Raw genomic sequence first — 13,373 nt, forward strand, 5'->3', positions numbered from 1 at the left:
GCAGAAATGTTCTAAACTTGATCTCATCCAGACTTGGAACCAAAGAGGATGCTTTCCTTTCAGTTGGTATCAGATGCTGGTGAACCTGAAACAAAGGAGAACGTGAGACATGAGCCTGAAGCATCCATAAATATTGTGGGAATACTGTAGATTTGCATGTGTGCATGCCTCGCTCAGACATCTCTTTAACTGGAACTAAACTAAGCTAAGGAAGAGTGAGACCATACTGGATGTATCTTCGGATGTTGTACTGTGTCCGAGCACTCTGCTGCTGCTCCCGGGATATCCTCTTCAACCCGAATCTTGATGCACTGGTCGCATTAGATCAGATCAAACTTGATCAATATTACCTGGGGATAAGGTGGCATAAAACATAATATTCTAGGAGATAAAATTATTACAAATATACCTTTGGTAATTACTAATATATTTAAAATACATATCAATCGTATTGGATTATTCTCCTAATTAATTCATGTGGCAAGTGTTTGTGAGGATTAGAAATACTAATTTATACATTAACTGAAATATTAAATTGAGATTTTTGAGTAGCGGGATGAGGATGATTTGGGTAAGAACATACCCATCAATTTTAGCTTAACAACACCTTGTTAGCTCAACCATTGTGAGAAACATATAGTTGACGCTGGCAAACCGACATGACATGGTGCATCAGAATACATCTTCTGTCAACATCACCAGTGCCATCTAATTGCTTTCAGATGCTGGAAGAAACGAGATGGACACAATGAACTATGTAAAACCATGTCATCTTCGCAGTCTCTCTCTCTCTCTCTCTCTCTCTCTCTCTCTCTCTGCTTGGATGTTACTTTACCTTTGTTCATGTCAAGAGAGACAACTCTGGTTGCTCATAGAACCATTACGCTTAATTGTACAAGTGCATGAAGATATCTTAGGGGACATTCTTACAAACGAAGATAGCAAATCATACATCAAATGTTAACAGGATCTACATAATTGCATAATGAAACATCACAGCTGCAACCATTCTTGCAGTGTCGGTGTAGCCACTCCTATATTTTTCATATCTCTGATGTTATCTGATTCAAGAAAGAATCAACAAAAGAAAAAGAAAAGAAAAGTTATAGCAGGAAGAAAACACATCCTTATATAGCTGATCAAAGGCAGGTGGAACTTTTAAAGAAAAGTATTAGTTGTATGATGCAAGCCGAATGTTTTGGAAGAGTTATTCAAGCGCGTAATGCAGGAATTAGCCAAAATGGTCACCCAATTTAAGTTGGGTTAATTATTTTTAAAAGCTGATTGGATGATAAAACAGAAAATCACAAGAAAGAAATAAAAACTTAACCTTGTTTCTAATTGTCTGATGTTTTTAACTCAGTTATATTCTTGGACCTCTTTTAGCTTCTCAAAGTCTCTGTTCTTTTACTCGTATTCATTCACCATTTCACTGAACGTTCAAGGATCCTAATGGTGCAAATATCAAAACTATTGCAGATTCTCATGTTTGTTAGCAACATAGCTTATATCTATTATTAAGAATGGATTTCAATGGTGTTGCAGTTACATTCAAACATATCTAGTAAAAAAGCTTCAAGACATCAATATGGTACAAGTACCGACAGACTAGAGGCAGACAAAGGAACTCACCATAGTGAATTTGAGGAGTAGCAGCAGCTGTTGCATCTACAATGACAGTTACGTGATGGTAATCTAGAGCAACAGCATCAAATACAGTTTGCCTGATACAATTTGGGGTTTGAACTCCTGCGCACAAGAGGACGTTCAATAAGAACTTTATCTTAGGAAAGAAAAAGGTCTAAAAAGTAGAAACGGAGATGCTGTTGCAATATTTCATGTCACTAAGAACTGTTGCACTATCAAACAGTTCAATAAGAACTTTGCAATGTGCATGTGCAATAGTTGTAATATTTCAGGTTCAAGTTATTCTTACCGACAACAACCAAACTCTTGATTCCACAGCTCTGCAGAAGAGAATGAAGATGTGTGGCAAAAAATGCACTAAAGCGTGTCTTCACCAACTTATAGTCTCTGTCTTTGATTACAAGCCCATCAACTAGTTCTGCACCATTGCAACCCTTTGCTGTTGGCCCTTTACCATCAGAATAGAAGTGCCTGCGGAAAAGCTCAACATCTCTTCCTAAAGGGTCATGTTCTCGAACAACCTGCAACGATTTTATATTTAGCCTTCTTTGCTCAGAAAGATATAACACAACAAAACATGGAAAATCTTTCAAAATCTGCCGATGAGATACGACTGTTGAACTTGAATTGGGAACCACTAACCATTTGGCTCCATTCGACTATTAAGATACATAAATGAAATGTTCTAAGCTGTCATTGCTTCAAACTCTACATATTTATGCTTCAAAACATCTCCCGTGTACACACTCAGAAAACCCCGGCCCTTAAATCTTGTTGCATCAATGAAAACACCGACACACTCTACTGCTGAGTTAATGATTCACAATTGGAAACTATGATAGGTGATACGGTATATGTTGGGCCCTAGCCACGTCACCACCGACGCCCCGCCATGCCACCGCCAAGTCAGCAGGAGAAGCTCTCCCATGCGCCGGCCAAGACCCGTACCAAGGCATTCCTCGGTACGTCTCGTCCCAGAAAGCTCGGGACGACGCCGTATTGACACGGACTTAGCTGGTTTTGCCTAAGTCGTGCGGCACCCTCGCGCGTTCGTCCGCAAAGGTCAGCCTCCCCGAAGCCTCCCATTGTCCCTTAGGACCAACAAAAGAGAGAACGGATTAAAGAGAACGCCTCAATCGGGATCCACAAGCAAACATGTCCGAAAAACACTTCATAGACAATGCAAATTACAAACAGACTTTACAAGCTCTGAATAGTTGCACAACAAAGGGTAAAATGGTCCATTATAGACCGAAAAGCTCTCACGCGTGTCCACATGACACAACCTTTATTTACAAGCCTAAAGAGGCCACCAACCCAACTAAAATGGGACTATTAAGCCTTTGGCCGCCCCTCTACATGTTGTACAAGGCATGAACATGCCAAAAGACACGGACACACATAAGCATTACATCCAATATCTTGTTTAGAAGTTTGTCCGTGACATTCTCCCCCACTTATCCCTTCGACGTCCTCGTCGAAGCCTTTGTGAACACTGCAACTCTTTGCCTTTGCTGAGTCTTCAATTTTCCGCTCCAGCTGCAATGCGCCTCCTGGCTCCCAACTGCTCTCCGCTGCTGTTTTTGAGTAGTCGACCCTTCAATCCGCCGTGCTGCTACAACTCACCAATGACTCTGACTCTGTTGGGGGGTTGGCTGAGTTGTGTTGATCCTTGTTAATTCCTGCGGATCCGCCAGACGAAGGAAAAGACCATCTTTACTGCGCCAGTTTCTCAAAAATTCCACATGCTGCTTGAACTGGATGGATGCTTGTTGGAGCTTTAACGAGCATCGCCTCGCAAACTTATGAAGTTTTGGGTCCTTCCTCCACAAAATCAGCTCATTGACTCTTCTTTCAGTTAGTTGTCACATCCAAGTAGGTTCGCATCACTTCCGCTTTCGATTGGCATTTCGTTGGGAAATGAAGCGGACAATCTACTCTCAGTAGCACTGATCACCGCTGGTGAGGATTTGACAACTATTGTCTTCCGTTATCTTCGAAGAGTCTTTGAACTTGTGCAGAGCTCCTCTGCTGGATAGATAAGAGAACTGGGGTACTCGGTTTCGCCCATTCTCTTAAGAGTTGAGAAGGCAAAGGTTACTTGACTTCACCCACCTCCTCGAGGTTGTACTTTCATGCATCGAGCTGGTTACTGGCCTTCGCCTGCTCTTTGCTCACACTTCTGAAGCACTTGAAGTGTTTGCACTCCTTGCGTTGAGTTAGCTAGTGTGATTCACCTTCTCAATGCCATTGAACTTCTGGAATGCAGGAAGTTTTCACCCCAACTTGGAGTAATTCTCTGATAGATGAGGTTGCCTCTGGGATTGTACCGTCTTCTCCATCAACCCTGCTGCCTACTCCGCTGAGTAGAAAAGGTACAGCACCGCGTACTGCCTGCTTCGTTCCTTGGTCGTGCACTCTTGCATGACCCGAAGTCCTTCACTTATAGCAATCTTGATGAGAAACTTGTTGACACCGGTCTTACGAAGTTTCTTGGCCTCTACCCTTCAGCCTTGTCTCGGTACTTGGAGATTGCCTCTGCATGCTCCACCTCCTCGGCCCCTTTCACGACCAAGTGCTCTCCCTCCATGAGAGCAAGGGATCAATGACTTGCACGGAAGTCCCGCCTATGCGGTACCATGGCGCTGCCATGCCCATGGCCCTACTATCCGTCGCCTCGCATTTGCATCCCTTTTCTTCACGATCAGTAGATATGTCTCCGTGGCACTCCTCTGAGTCCACCTCCATTCTAACTTATTCTTGATTTTGGGTAGCTAAGTCCTTCTGGACTCGTCGTCGCTTCCTCACCCCTTTCGACCTCCTGCTTCAACACCTCTGTGCTCTCCAAGCAGTCTGTTTGGTCGATGGAAAGACAGACTGCAACTCTCATGCATGGCCTCTGCCATCACATTGTAGGGTTTGCACCAATTCTGTTCTCCTTAGCTTCCTTGGTAGCAACGTCCGCTTACTCGACCTTGTCCTCTGACTTGTCGGGCTCCCTTAAGCGAATATGAGCTCTGGAGCAGTCCAACTCTCCAACTGCTTCGATCATACCTCTGCATGATCAAGTCCCTCCCATGGGACTCTCTGGTACTTGCATTCGAACTTTTCCCTTGGTGGAACACAACCCCCATATGCTGATGACCAAGGTTTTCATCCGATGCAAAATTCGATGCACGCACGGAAGACCCGCCTCTGCGGTACCATGGCCTTCACTCCTTGAATCCATAGCCCTTCTTGTCGTCGTGTTGTTCACCGAAGTGGAGCTCCCAGTAGCTCCCGATCATACCTTCATATGATCTATCCCTCACGGGACAAGATTATGTGTATCGTATTGCCACGAACTGTTCCACCACGATCCACTGCACCATGTCGCCTCCTGGTGACATCTCCATTCCATTCTGATCCCTGTGGAATAAACTCGAATTGTGAACCCTCCATGTGTGGCCTCTGCCAATACATCGCAGGATCTCTTCCACCTTCGATTTTGTTCGCTCCTTTGGCAATCGGCCTTCATCCACCCACTCTTGGGTCACACCTAGATGAAGCACCGCTATAGGACAGTCCGTCGCCTAGTAGCTCCCGAAGTCCACTGACTTCGCTGTAATTTATGCACCATTGCTTGGATCCTGGGCCTCGGCCCCTACCAGCACAATCTCCGCTGCGCACTGCTTCCTTCATAGCAACTCGAATGGCAACACTGTGGCATATTCTTCAAGAGTACCCGTCTCTGCGTCCTCTTGCCCCGTGCTAAGGTCTTCTGAACTCAACTTCGCCTCTGCAAATTGAGTCGCCTTAGTTCCTCCATCAAATGCTCCTCCGAGATAAGGTGCATGTGCCCAGAAGCTCCCTTCGTCTTTGGCACCATGCAAGATGAGTCCACTCTGTCAGAATGAAGGACCCATGGAACAACATGGTCCTGCTCTTGCCTCTGCAAGAGTTCATGTCCTTGACCTCTGTCTAAGAAAAGCACTGTGCCTCTGCTCCATGTTCCAACTTCTCTGCTGGCTCCCTTTATGCGGCTTGGGTACTTCGCCAAGTTACACCCAAGTTGCTCCGCTCCTCGTTTTTGCATTGAGTCGATGGTGGCCCTCGCGCCCACCATTCCACGGGTCAGCCCTCCCTTGAGTTCGATCTCCATATCGACTCTAAATGTGCCTTCATTTAAGTTGCTTCAGATCGCTCCCCCACTTGATCTCGCAATGCATCCACCAATGCATTCTCTCGAGCGAGATCATGCGGCAACTCCTCGCTGCTTGCTCGGTCCATTGAGCTTCGTGGAGTTGTTGTTTGTTGAGGCACTCCTCCTCAACATGTGAGGTCCATCTCCCATGATTCTCCCTCTGGAGAGCCGAGACTTATCCCTCCTGGATAACTGTCCGGTTGGAGCAACATCTCTCTTCGTTTCGGAGACCACCATCCCCTTGGACTACTCCGAACTGCTGAACAAACTGTGCACTGTTCTGCCTCCTGCAAACGCACTTGCTAGATTGCGACTCCATGTCAATACAGCCCCCGCTGCACCCCTCAAGGCCTAGCAACATGCTGAACTCGTTGCACACTTCAGCCTCCAACGGACATATCCTTTACATGCCGAAGAGAAAGTTTCAATGCTCCATGGCGCCGAGTTTCGGTCGCCTTGGGATGGCCACGAACATTCCATCGTCCGCATACAAGCCCATGCATGAGTACCAAATTCTTCGAGTTAGCAATTCCCCTCACCTCTGTGAGCTTTGCAAAACTCTTTTGGTCGTTGAGCAACTCATTCCACCTTGCATGGTCTCATTCTTGCCAAGCGCCTCGCTTGTCTAGAGCACCATCAAGTATAGTTGTCAACGTTGAGCCGTAGCTCAAACTCAGCCATCCCAACCTTTGTGCGCTCCGCATTCTTCCAAGCTTGTCTGTTCTCGTGGTGCCTCTTGCGCGAAGGGTTGGCCATTCCTCTGAATGCCAATGTTAGATGCCCGCTCCTCTGAGCGACTCTTTTCCCTACATCTCCATGCTCGTTTTCCCTCAAACGGTCGCGCGTTGCTGACTGCCCTCAACGCAGCCCCGCTAGGTCCCCCACGTTTGCATGTCAAGTGTTTCTATGAGTGCTTGTCCCGCTCTGATACCATATGACACGGACTTAGCTGGTTTTGCCTAAGTCGTGCGGCACCCTTGCGCGTTCGTCCGCAAAGGTCAGCCTCCCCGAAGCCTCTCATTGTCCCTTAGGACCAACAAAAGAGAGAACGGGTTAAAGAGAACGCCTCAATCGAGATCCACAAGCAAACATGTCCGAAAAACACTTCATAGACAATGCAAATTACAAACAGACTTTACAAGCTCTGAATAGTTGCACAACAAAGGGTAAAATGGTCCATTACAGATCGAAAAGCTCTCGCGTGTGTGCACATGACACAACCTTTATTTACAAGCCTAAAGAGGCCACCAACCCAACTAAAATGGGACTATTAAGCCTTTGGCCGCCCCTCTACATGTTGTACAAGGCATGAACATGCCAAAAGACACGGACACACATAAGCATTACATCCAATATCTTGTTTAGAAGTTTGTCTGTGACAGTATGGCGTCGTTCCGCACTTCCGAGACAGCGACCGTGCGAAGGTACTTCCTCCCCCCCCCCCCCCTCCCGAGGATCGATCGCCACGCGAAACCCACGTACAGCCGACCCTCGTACAGTAACTGTATAAGAACCCCTGGCCGGCATCTGGCCAAGGGGAGGCGAAAAATAGAGACCAAACGCTGACTTACTTATCGAGGGGCCACAGTTGGTAACCACCCGACGGGAGCCTTCTATACAGGAAAGCGATTACGTCCGAGGTGAGATCATCTCGATCGAGAGAGGTGTTTTTCCTCCCGGTGCGGCAACCAGCATCTCGACGGAGAGCCGCCAACCAGCGTCTTGATCAAGGGCCACCAACCAGCATCCTGACGGAGAGACGTCAATCAATATTCCGATGCCGACGCCCCGTCCTGAGGGCGTGACCGACCTTGGCAGACAACTCAACCAACCGAAGACTCCCGACATCGGCCCGTGGACCAGGCCGTGCTGACTCATCAGCCACGACGCATCAGTTCCTCAACAATAGGCATTATCATAGTTTAATGATAACAATGAATAGATAGATTCAAATCATGCCACAATTTTCATGTATTGTGCTTATCATGAATTTTAACTTTGTCGAAAAGATTGATCAACTTCTACATCATCTAATATTGACCTTGGTTATAACCAAAACCTAGACTCTATTGTGACACCTCTGCCTGGTAGAGCAAGAAAGGAAGTATTTACATGGTATCAATTATTAGTGCGACTTAAATAACAAACTTGAGACTATTTTCCCTCCGGTCTTTGACTCTACCTTAAACTCTATGGCACAAATTGTGTGCATCCAAGCTCATACATTTCGTCGACATGGTCTTCCAGTGCAAACAACCTAATTCATGGCAAAGATGTAGCAGAAGAGCACGTCTTCCTCTCAGATGATATTTCTCGCATCACTCACTGCAGGGTTTCTTTCTATTTGATCTGCAATTCGTCATCTTTAATGCTTAAAATGGAGAATGAACTTGCAACCTCGACTAATAAGTAAATAATTGAATCTATCGACCATCAAACCATAACGGATCCGAAAAAGCAAAGAACGAAACAATAGACGACGAATAGCACAATAGCAACAACAACGACGGACCCAAATCACCAAAATGCCACGCTCCCGGGCGATTGCTACGGCCTGGATCACGGATGCGACGATAGCTTCGCCGCCGGCAACATTCATCGGGCTCCCCGTCTCCGGCAGCACGAAATCGTTCTGGAAATCGAAGTGAAACGATCATGAGGATCCAAGAAATCGAAGAGGAACCAACCCTCCCGGCAAAAAAGGGTTCCCCGTGCCCCTGCCTGCATATCGATGACGAGCATCGCCGTCTCGCTCCAATTCGGCGCCGCCATCGCCCTCCTCGCTCTCCCCTTCGATCGAGACGACGAGGCTCGACCCCTTCCCGAACCACCGAAGCCAAGATACGGATAGAAGTGAGCGTAGAGTCGTGCCACAGAGGATAACGAGAGACAAAGGGCGAGCCCCACACCCAGTAGGCCGCGATTCGCTTAACGGATTCGAACCCGATGTTGACACGACCTGATCCAACCCGAACCCAAACCCGTAGGATAAGGATTTGGGGGCAATTTTTTAATTAAAAATGACGTCATAATATTTTATTTATTTGTAAAAATGAATATCTTATACACCTAATAAATATGCCATATTGTATTATTAACGGTAAACATCCGACCAAGACATTTGGGATTTGTAACTGATTTATAACTATATACACTAAATTATTAGAATATATGTTATTACTAAATAGGATACTAGAGCATTCAATAATTAATGATATTATTCATGTATAAAAGAAAAATAAAAATTTTATTTTCTTCTTTTTCTAATTTATTATTTGTTTCATAATATTTTGCTTGTTACTTAAATATTCAATTCAGACTATTAGATTATAAAGTAGTCTATTCAACCTTACACGAAATTCAATCTTTAATTTTTTTCGTACCTAAAGAAAATTTATCATCACCTTTTTGCAAATTAGTTATAATTTAAATATGCAATGAGTAACTCCAAAGATTAGGCACTCGAAGAATTAATACATCTGTTTATATTTACCCACAAATTATATTGCTTACTACTATGATTGAAGAAGCCGACAACCATGGTAGATGATGTTCCGGAGAAGGCCAAAATTGAAACCCTAGTTAGCATCCAAGAGATTGCTCATCACACTGCAGGAAAGATTTACATCATGGAATTCTAAATCTAATTTCAAGCGGGGTTAAAGAAAGCATGTCTTTCGATCTCTTGGCTGGATAGGAATCCATAACACCGTTAGCAACCAGCCTTCAATCTTGCAGAGTGACTGCTAATGATGTTATGCCCAGGCGAAGAACTTGCGAGCCTCATCAGAATCCCCCACCGAGAGTTGGAGCCCAGAAACCAGCGCCGTCATCACTCCCGACATGCATGGTGAAAGAGACAGGAACCAGGCACAGACCTCGGCTCCTTAGGTCCTTCTTCGCCTCATCATTTCGTTCCTGTCGTGACGAAAAATGCAAGCAAAGCAATCACTTCTTTGGGAACGATCGATCTAATTCGAAACAGCTCGTATCAGTTGCAGCTTCCGAGCTACGCAAAGTACCTGATCTTGTGGCCCGCTTTTGTTCTTGCCGCTGCCGTTTGAACTCTGCATGTCCCAGGAAAGATATAATAGGCAGTAATCAGTGTCGCGAATATTAAAGTGCGGTTTCAAGCTGTAAAGTTGATGCAACTTTGTTCCTCCATTGCCTTTATGTTGTAAAGGAGCTTTAGCTAATGCACTTCTTTACTTCGTAGTACAGCGTTAAGATAGTTTTCAAGGTGGGAAGAGATCCAAGGTGATATACCTGGCCAGGGTCTTCTGAGAATAAACAACTCATGTTCCCCTGTGCCTGAGAACAATACCAATGTGGTTAAGGAACATTAACTACTTGCGAGTTATCAAGCCGCACCATTGACTTCTTCTGAGGGGAAAGAAGAATAGATTTTGACCTAAAGCAACATATGAATGAAGAAGAAGAAGAAGAAGAATAAGGTACACTCTTGGAAAGATGAAGCCGAAGAGACATGGATAATTATCTTTCATTAGTTCTCGGGCAATGCTACGTAGGGAAGGTTTCTTATAGGCCCTACTTTATTAACTATGCAAGCAAAACTAAAGCATTCAAAGTTACATACGAAAGAAGGTTTCTGTGGACAAGACCATAGTTGGAAGCAAGCAATCAATAGCAATGATCCTCTTAATATAAACTTTGTCCAGAATAATCTTCGAAAAGATTTCAGACTTGCGCTGCTACCATGAAGTGCTATTTATGTGAGTGTTGATATCAATGTACATGTGTGTTTGCGCTTGCATGTGTTTGTGTAAGTTTGTCAGACTTCGTGCATGCGTGCCTGGGTGAGAGAGAGAGAGAGAGAGAGAGAGAGAGAGAGAGGTGGGGAATGGAGTATAATTACTTACAGGCAGCCTCATGTTCCCTGATCCACTGCTCAGGTACGGGGAGCTCAGAGCCTACATGAAAGAAAGGGATGTTTCAGAGACTGAGAAATCTCAAACACATGACTTTACAAGACACCAATAACTAGAAGATACTGCATAAAACAAACAGTAATGCCATATGTATGCTGTCACTAGCTTTTCCTGCGTGCTCGCAGCAGCACACCCTCCCTTTCCTTTTAACTTCACTAGGGAGGGGAGAGAGAGAGAGAGAGAATTAGACCTCAATCTGACACTGGAGGAATCTGATGTAGCCGATGGCTTCTTGCAATACAGACGCGGTGTCAGTCTGAAAAGGAGTTCATGTCAGAGCTCCCGTATTCGAGCAACAAAGCAAAAGAAGCAAAAACCTATATACAAAGTACTCAGAATCGTTTCCATCGGTAAAAGAAATTGGAACCTTAAAAATTACTGCGTAATCTCCACATAAACTTGAGAAGCTGTATCGGCTTCTGGTGTAATACCTTTCCGAATGGCGAGACTAACTGGTGAAGTGCTGTTATTCTATCCCCTAACTTCTCCTTCCTCACCTGAAACCGAACATTTCATTGCTGACTGAAGCTTTGGACGCTATCATTATCTTCACATGATAGATTGCATGATAGTGAGCTGGATTAAGTAGCAGAGTCAGACCTTGAGTATAGATTTCGGTGAAGAAGAACCTTGAACCCTAACCTTCTTCGAAGCTGGAGCAGTTTCTGTGCTGTTGCACTTACAAAAGAAGCAACAATTTTAGGGAAACATACGGCAGCGTTCCACAAGCATCTTATATTGGAACTGATCTATCGATCACAAAACCTAAGACGGTGAGGTTTCTTTGTTCCAGACTCAACACATGATGGCTATCAGATCATCAGTAAATTATTGTGTTAATATGACCTAGAAATCCAGCGATCAGATGTTTCCCTTACCTCTGATGAATTCTCTGGTCGGCGACCTGAGTTGTTTGAGAAGTCCAACATGTTGGTGCTGAAACTGGTAGTGATACAGGATCTAGGAGATGATGCCGGTAGAATCCGACTCCATGCAGATCCAGAGACCTGGATCTCTTCGCTCCCACGGCTATGCACATTTCCATTTCCAAGGGGCACTCGCTTGACATCAGCGATTTGTGCAGTAGCTGATGGGTACGGTACCTGATCGGGCTGATCTGCACATATCTCCATCTTTTTCGTTTGGAAAGGTGTCGAACCATACTTTTCTTCTTCTCCCACTATCCCTCCCCTGGAAGATTTGCACCAAGCCATCAAAACCAGACAAAAAACAAGAACTTCTTTCACTATTTGTGTTCCACACACTCTGAAGAGTCGTGCATAAAAGATCAAAAGCATTCGAAGTTTTTAGAGAGCCTGACTTGAAAATGCATGAATCTAATGAACCATAAAGCGCAGAGAGAGGGAGAGAGAGAGAGTTACAATAATAGCTGGTACCATGACTCTGGTAAGTCTTGGCTATGTTGCCAAGGGGTCATCTCAGTACTAGATGGCTGTGCGTACTCAGGAAAGACAGGAGAAGAAGAAGAGGGCAGCAGAGGAAAGGTCAGCTCAGGAGGTGGCTTCATATTTTTCATGCTCCACCAGGTTGGGCCTCCCTCCATCTGCTGCTGCACCAGATAGCTCTGGAACGCTCCTTTATTCATGTCTTACCTCTGAGAGGTCTACTTAATACTCTCAAATCTCTTTATGCCTCCACACCCTTTCTTGATCCTAAGAAGCTTTGCTGCTTCTGCCTCAGTGGATCATAGCTGAGTAAAGAATGAGATGAGAGGCCATGTTTGGAGGAACCTCAATAGATGAGGAAGGGGGGGTATGGATGAAGCCTTTTGTTTGGTCTTCCCTACTTCTCTCTCCTCCTTTCTTTAATACCTTTGCTTGCTTTTATTTTCCCAACTTTCATACTTTCTTTTCCTGCTTTTGCTTTGTGATAAAGTAGAGCAAAAAGGCAGTGTCAGTGCATCCAGACCAGGAGTGGGTTGAGACTTTAAGGATGAGTCTGAAGGTATATTTAGGTCCAGCCTTTGGGATATATATACATATATATTCATATATATATGTATATATATGAGCAGTATTCTCCAAATCTTCTTTATCTACCCAAACGATCAAATGGAATTCAGATGAGTTATGAATCCTCCAAGGAAAATCAAAATGTTAAACATCTGATAAGTTCAAAAAAATACTATATATAATAGCCTTTGTATCGGCTCAAAGTTATCATGTATATAATTTCCTCGAATCCTGATCTCTTAGACCACGAAGAGACACGATGTTACGGTCACGCGAAGCATTCATGATTATGACTTGTACTGTAGAGATAAGAAGAAGCCAAAACCTAGGGTTTGTAGACCTAATCATAGATGATCAACTGATGCTGAATGGAAGTGGCTGTTGCCTACTGCTACATGCTGATCCAATAATTGTAGGTGGACATTTGGATGAACAGTGACGGAGTTAGCACATAGCATGGATGGGACCAACGAGTTCATCGATTAATTCCCTTGAAGAAATATTTTATGCATGCGACATTCTCTTGGGTTGCACCAACAACTATAAACAATGGAGCAGGTTTCAGGGGAGAGGAGGAGAACAGCTTGGTTGTGGGACTTTGCACCTCACAAAATCCGTACC

The 13,373-nt window shown here is 44.7% G+C and overlaps 2 protein-coding genes across 4 annotated transcripts; both read right to left on the reverse strand.

Annotated features, from left to right (window-relative positions):
* Positions 1-846: 846 nt before the first annotated feature.
* Positions 847-8,710, reverse strand: LOC103968930 (probable inactive nicotinamidase At3g16190). Its single transcript, XM_009382291.3, has 5 exons — positions 8,552-8,710; positions 8,343-8,462; positions 1,937-2,168; positions 1,633-1,749; positions 847-1,061 (listed from the first exon to the last, which is right to left on the reverse strand). Exons 1-5 carry the CDS (start codon positions 8,600-8,602, stop codon positions 994-996), a joined length of 588 nt encoding a protein of 195 aa, XP_009380566.2. The 5' UTR covers positions 8,603-8,710; the 3' UTR covers positions 847-993.
* A 702-nt stretch (positions 8,711-9,412) lies between these two features.
* Positions 9,413-12,584, reverse strand: LOC135625209 (transcription factor bHLH68-like). 3 transcript variants are annotated; one of them, XM_065129648.1, is made up of 9 exons: positions 12,177-12,584; positions 11,658-11,970; positions 11,380-11,457; positions 11,211-11,276; positions 10,970-11,035; positions 10,711-10,761; positions 10,097-10,141; positions 9,853-9,897; positions 9,413-9,748 (listed from the first exon to the last, which is right to left on the reverse strand). In XM_065129648.1, the coding sequence occupies exons 1-9, from the start codon at positions 12,383-12,385 to the stop codon at positions 9,617-9,619; spliced, it is 1,005 nt and encodes a 334-aa protein (XP_064985720.1). In that variant the 5' UTR covers positions 12,386-12,584; the 3' UTR covers positions 9,413-9,616. The 3 variants fall into 3 exon arrangements, with proteins under 3 accessions (XP_064985720.1, XP_064985719.1, XP_064985721.1); XM_065129647.1 differs by having other exon boundaries at positions 12,162-12,583; XM_065129649.1 differs by lacking the exon at positions 10,097-10,141 and having other exon boundaries at positions 12,162-12,581.
* Positions 12,585-13,373: the final 789 nt, after the last annotated feature.

This window comes from Musa acuminata, chromosome BXJ2-10 (assembly GCF_036884655.1).
Source record: "Musa acuminata AAA Group cultivar baxijiao chromosome BXJ2-10, Cavendish_Baxijiao_AAA, whole genome shotgun sequence".
In the NCBI taxonomy this organism is placed as follows: domain Eukaryota; kingdom Viridiplantae; phylum Streptophyta; class Magnoliopsida; order Zingiberales; family Musaceae; genus Musa; species Musa acuminata.

What these genes read in the sequence shown, in the direction of transcription:
- LOC103968930 (XM_009382291.3), bottom strand. Translation starts at nt 8,602, where the DNA reads ATGGCGGCGCCGAATTGGAGCGAGACGGCGATGCTCGTCATCGATATG. An exon ending in TGCTCGTCATCGATATGCAG is followed by an intron (nt 8,463 to 8,551) that starts GCAGGGGCACGG and finishes TTCGATTTCCAG; the next exon opens with AACGATTTCGTGCTGCCGGA. An exon ending in CAAGAGTTTGGTTGTTGTCG is followed by an intron (nt 1,750 to 1,936) that starts GTAAGAATAACT and finishes TCTTGTGCGCAG; the next exon opens with GAGTTCAAACCCCAAATTGT.
- LOC135625209 (XM_065129647.1), bottom strand. Translation starts at nt 12,385, where the DNA reads ATGAATAAAGGAGCGTTCCAGAGCTATCTGGTGCAGCAGCAGATGGAG. An exon ending in TCATGGTACCAGCTATTATT is followed by an intron (nt 11,971 to 12,161) that starts GTAACTCTCTCT and finishes CAAATCTTCCAG; the next exon opens with GGGAGGGATAGTGGGAGAAG. An exon ending in TCCTCCAGTGTCAGATTGAG is followed by an intron (nt 10,762 to 10,969) that starts GTCTAATTCTCT and finishes TCTTTCATGTAG; the next exon opens with GCTCTGAGCTCCCCGTACCT.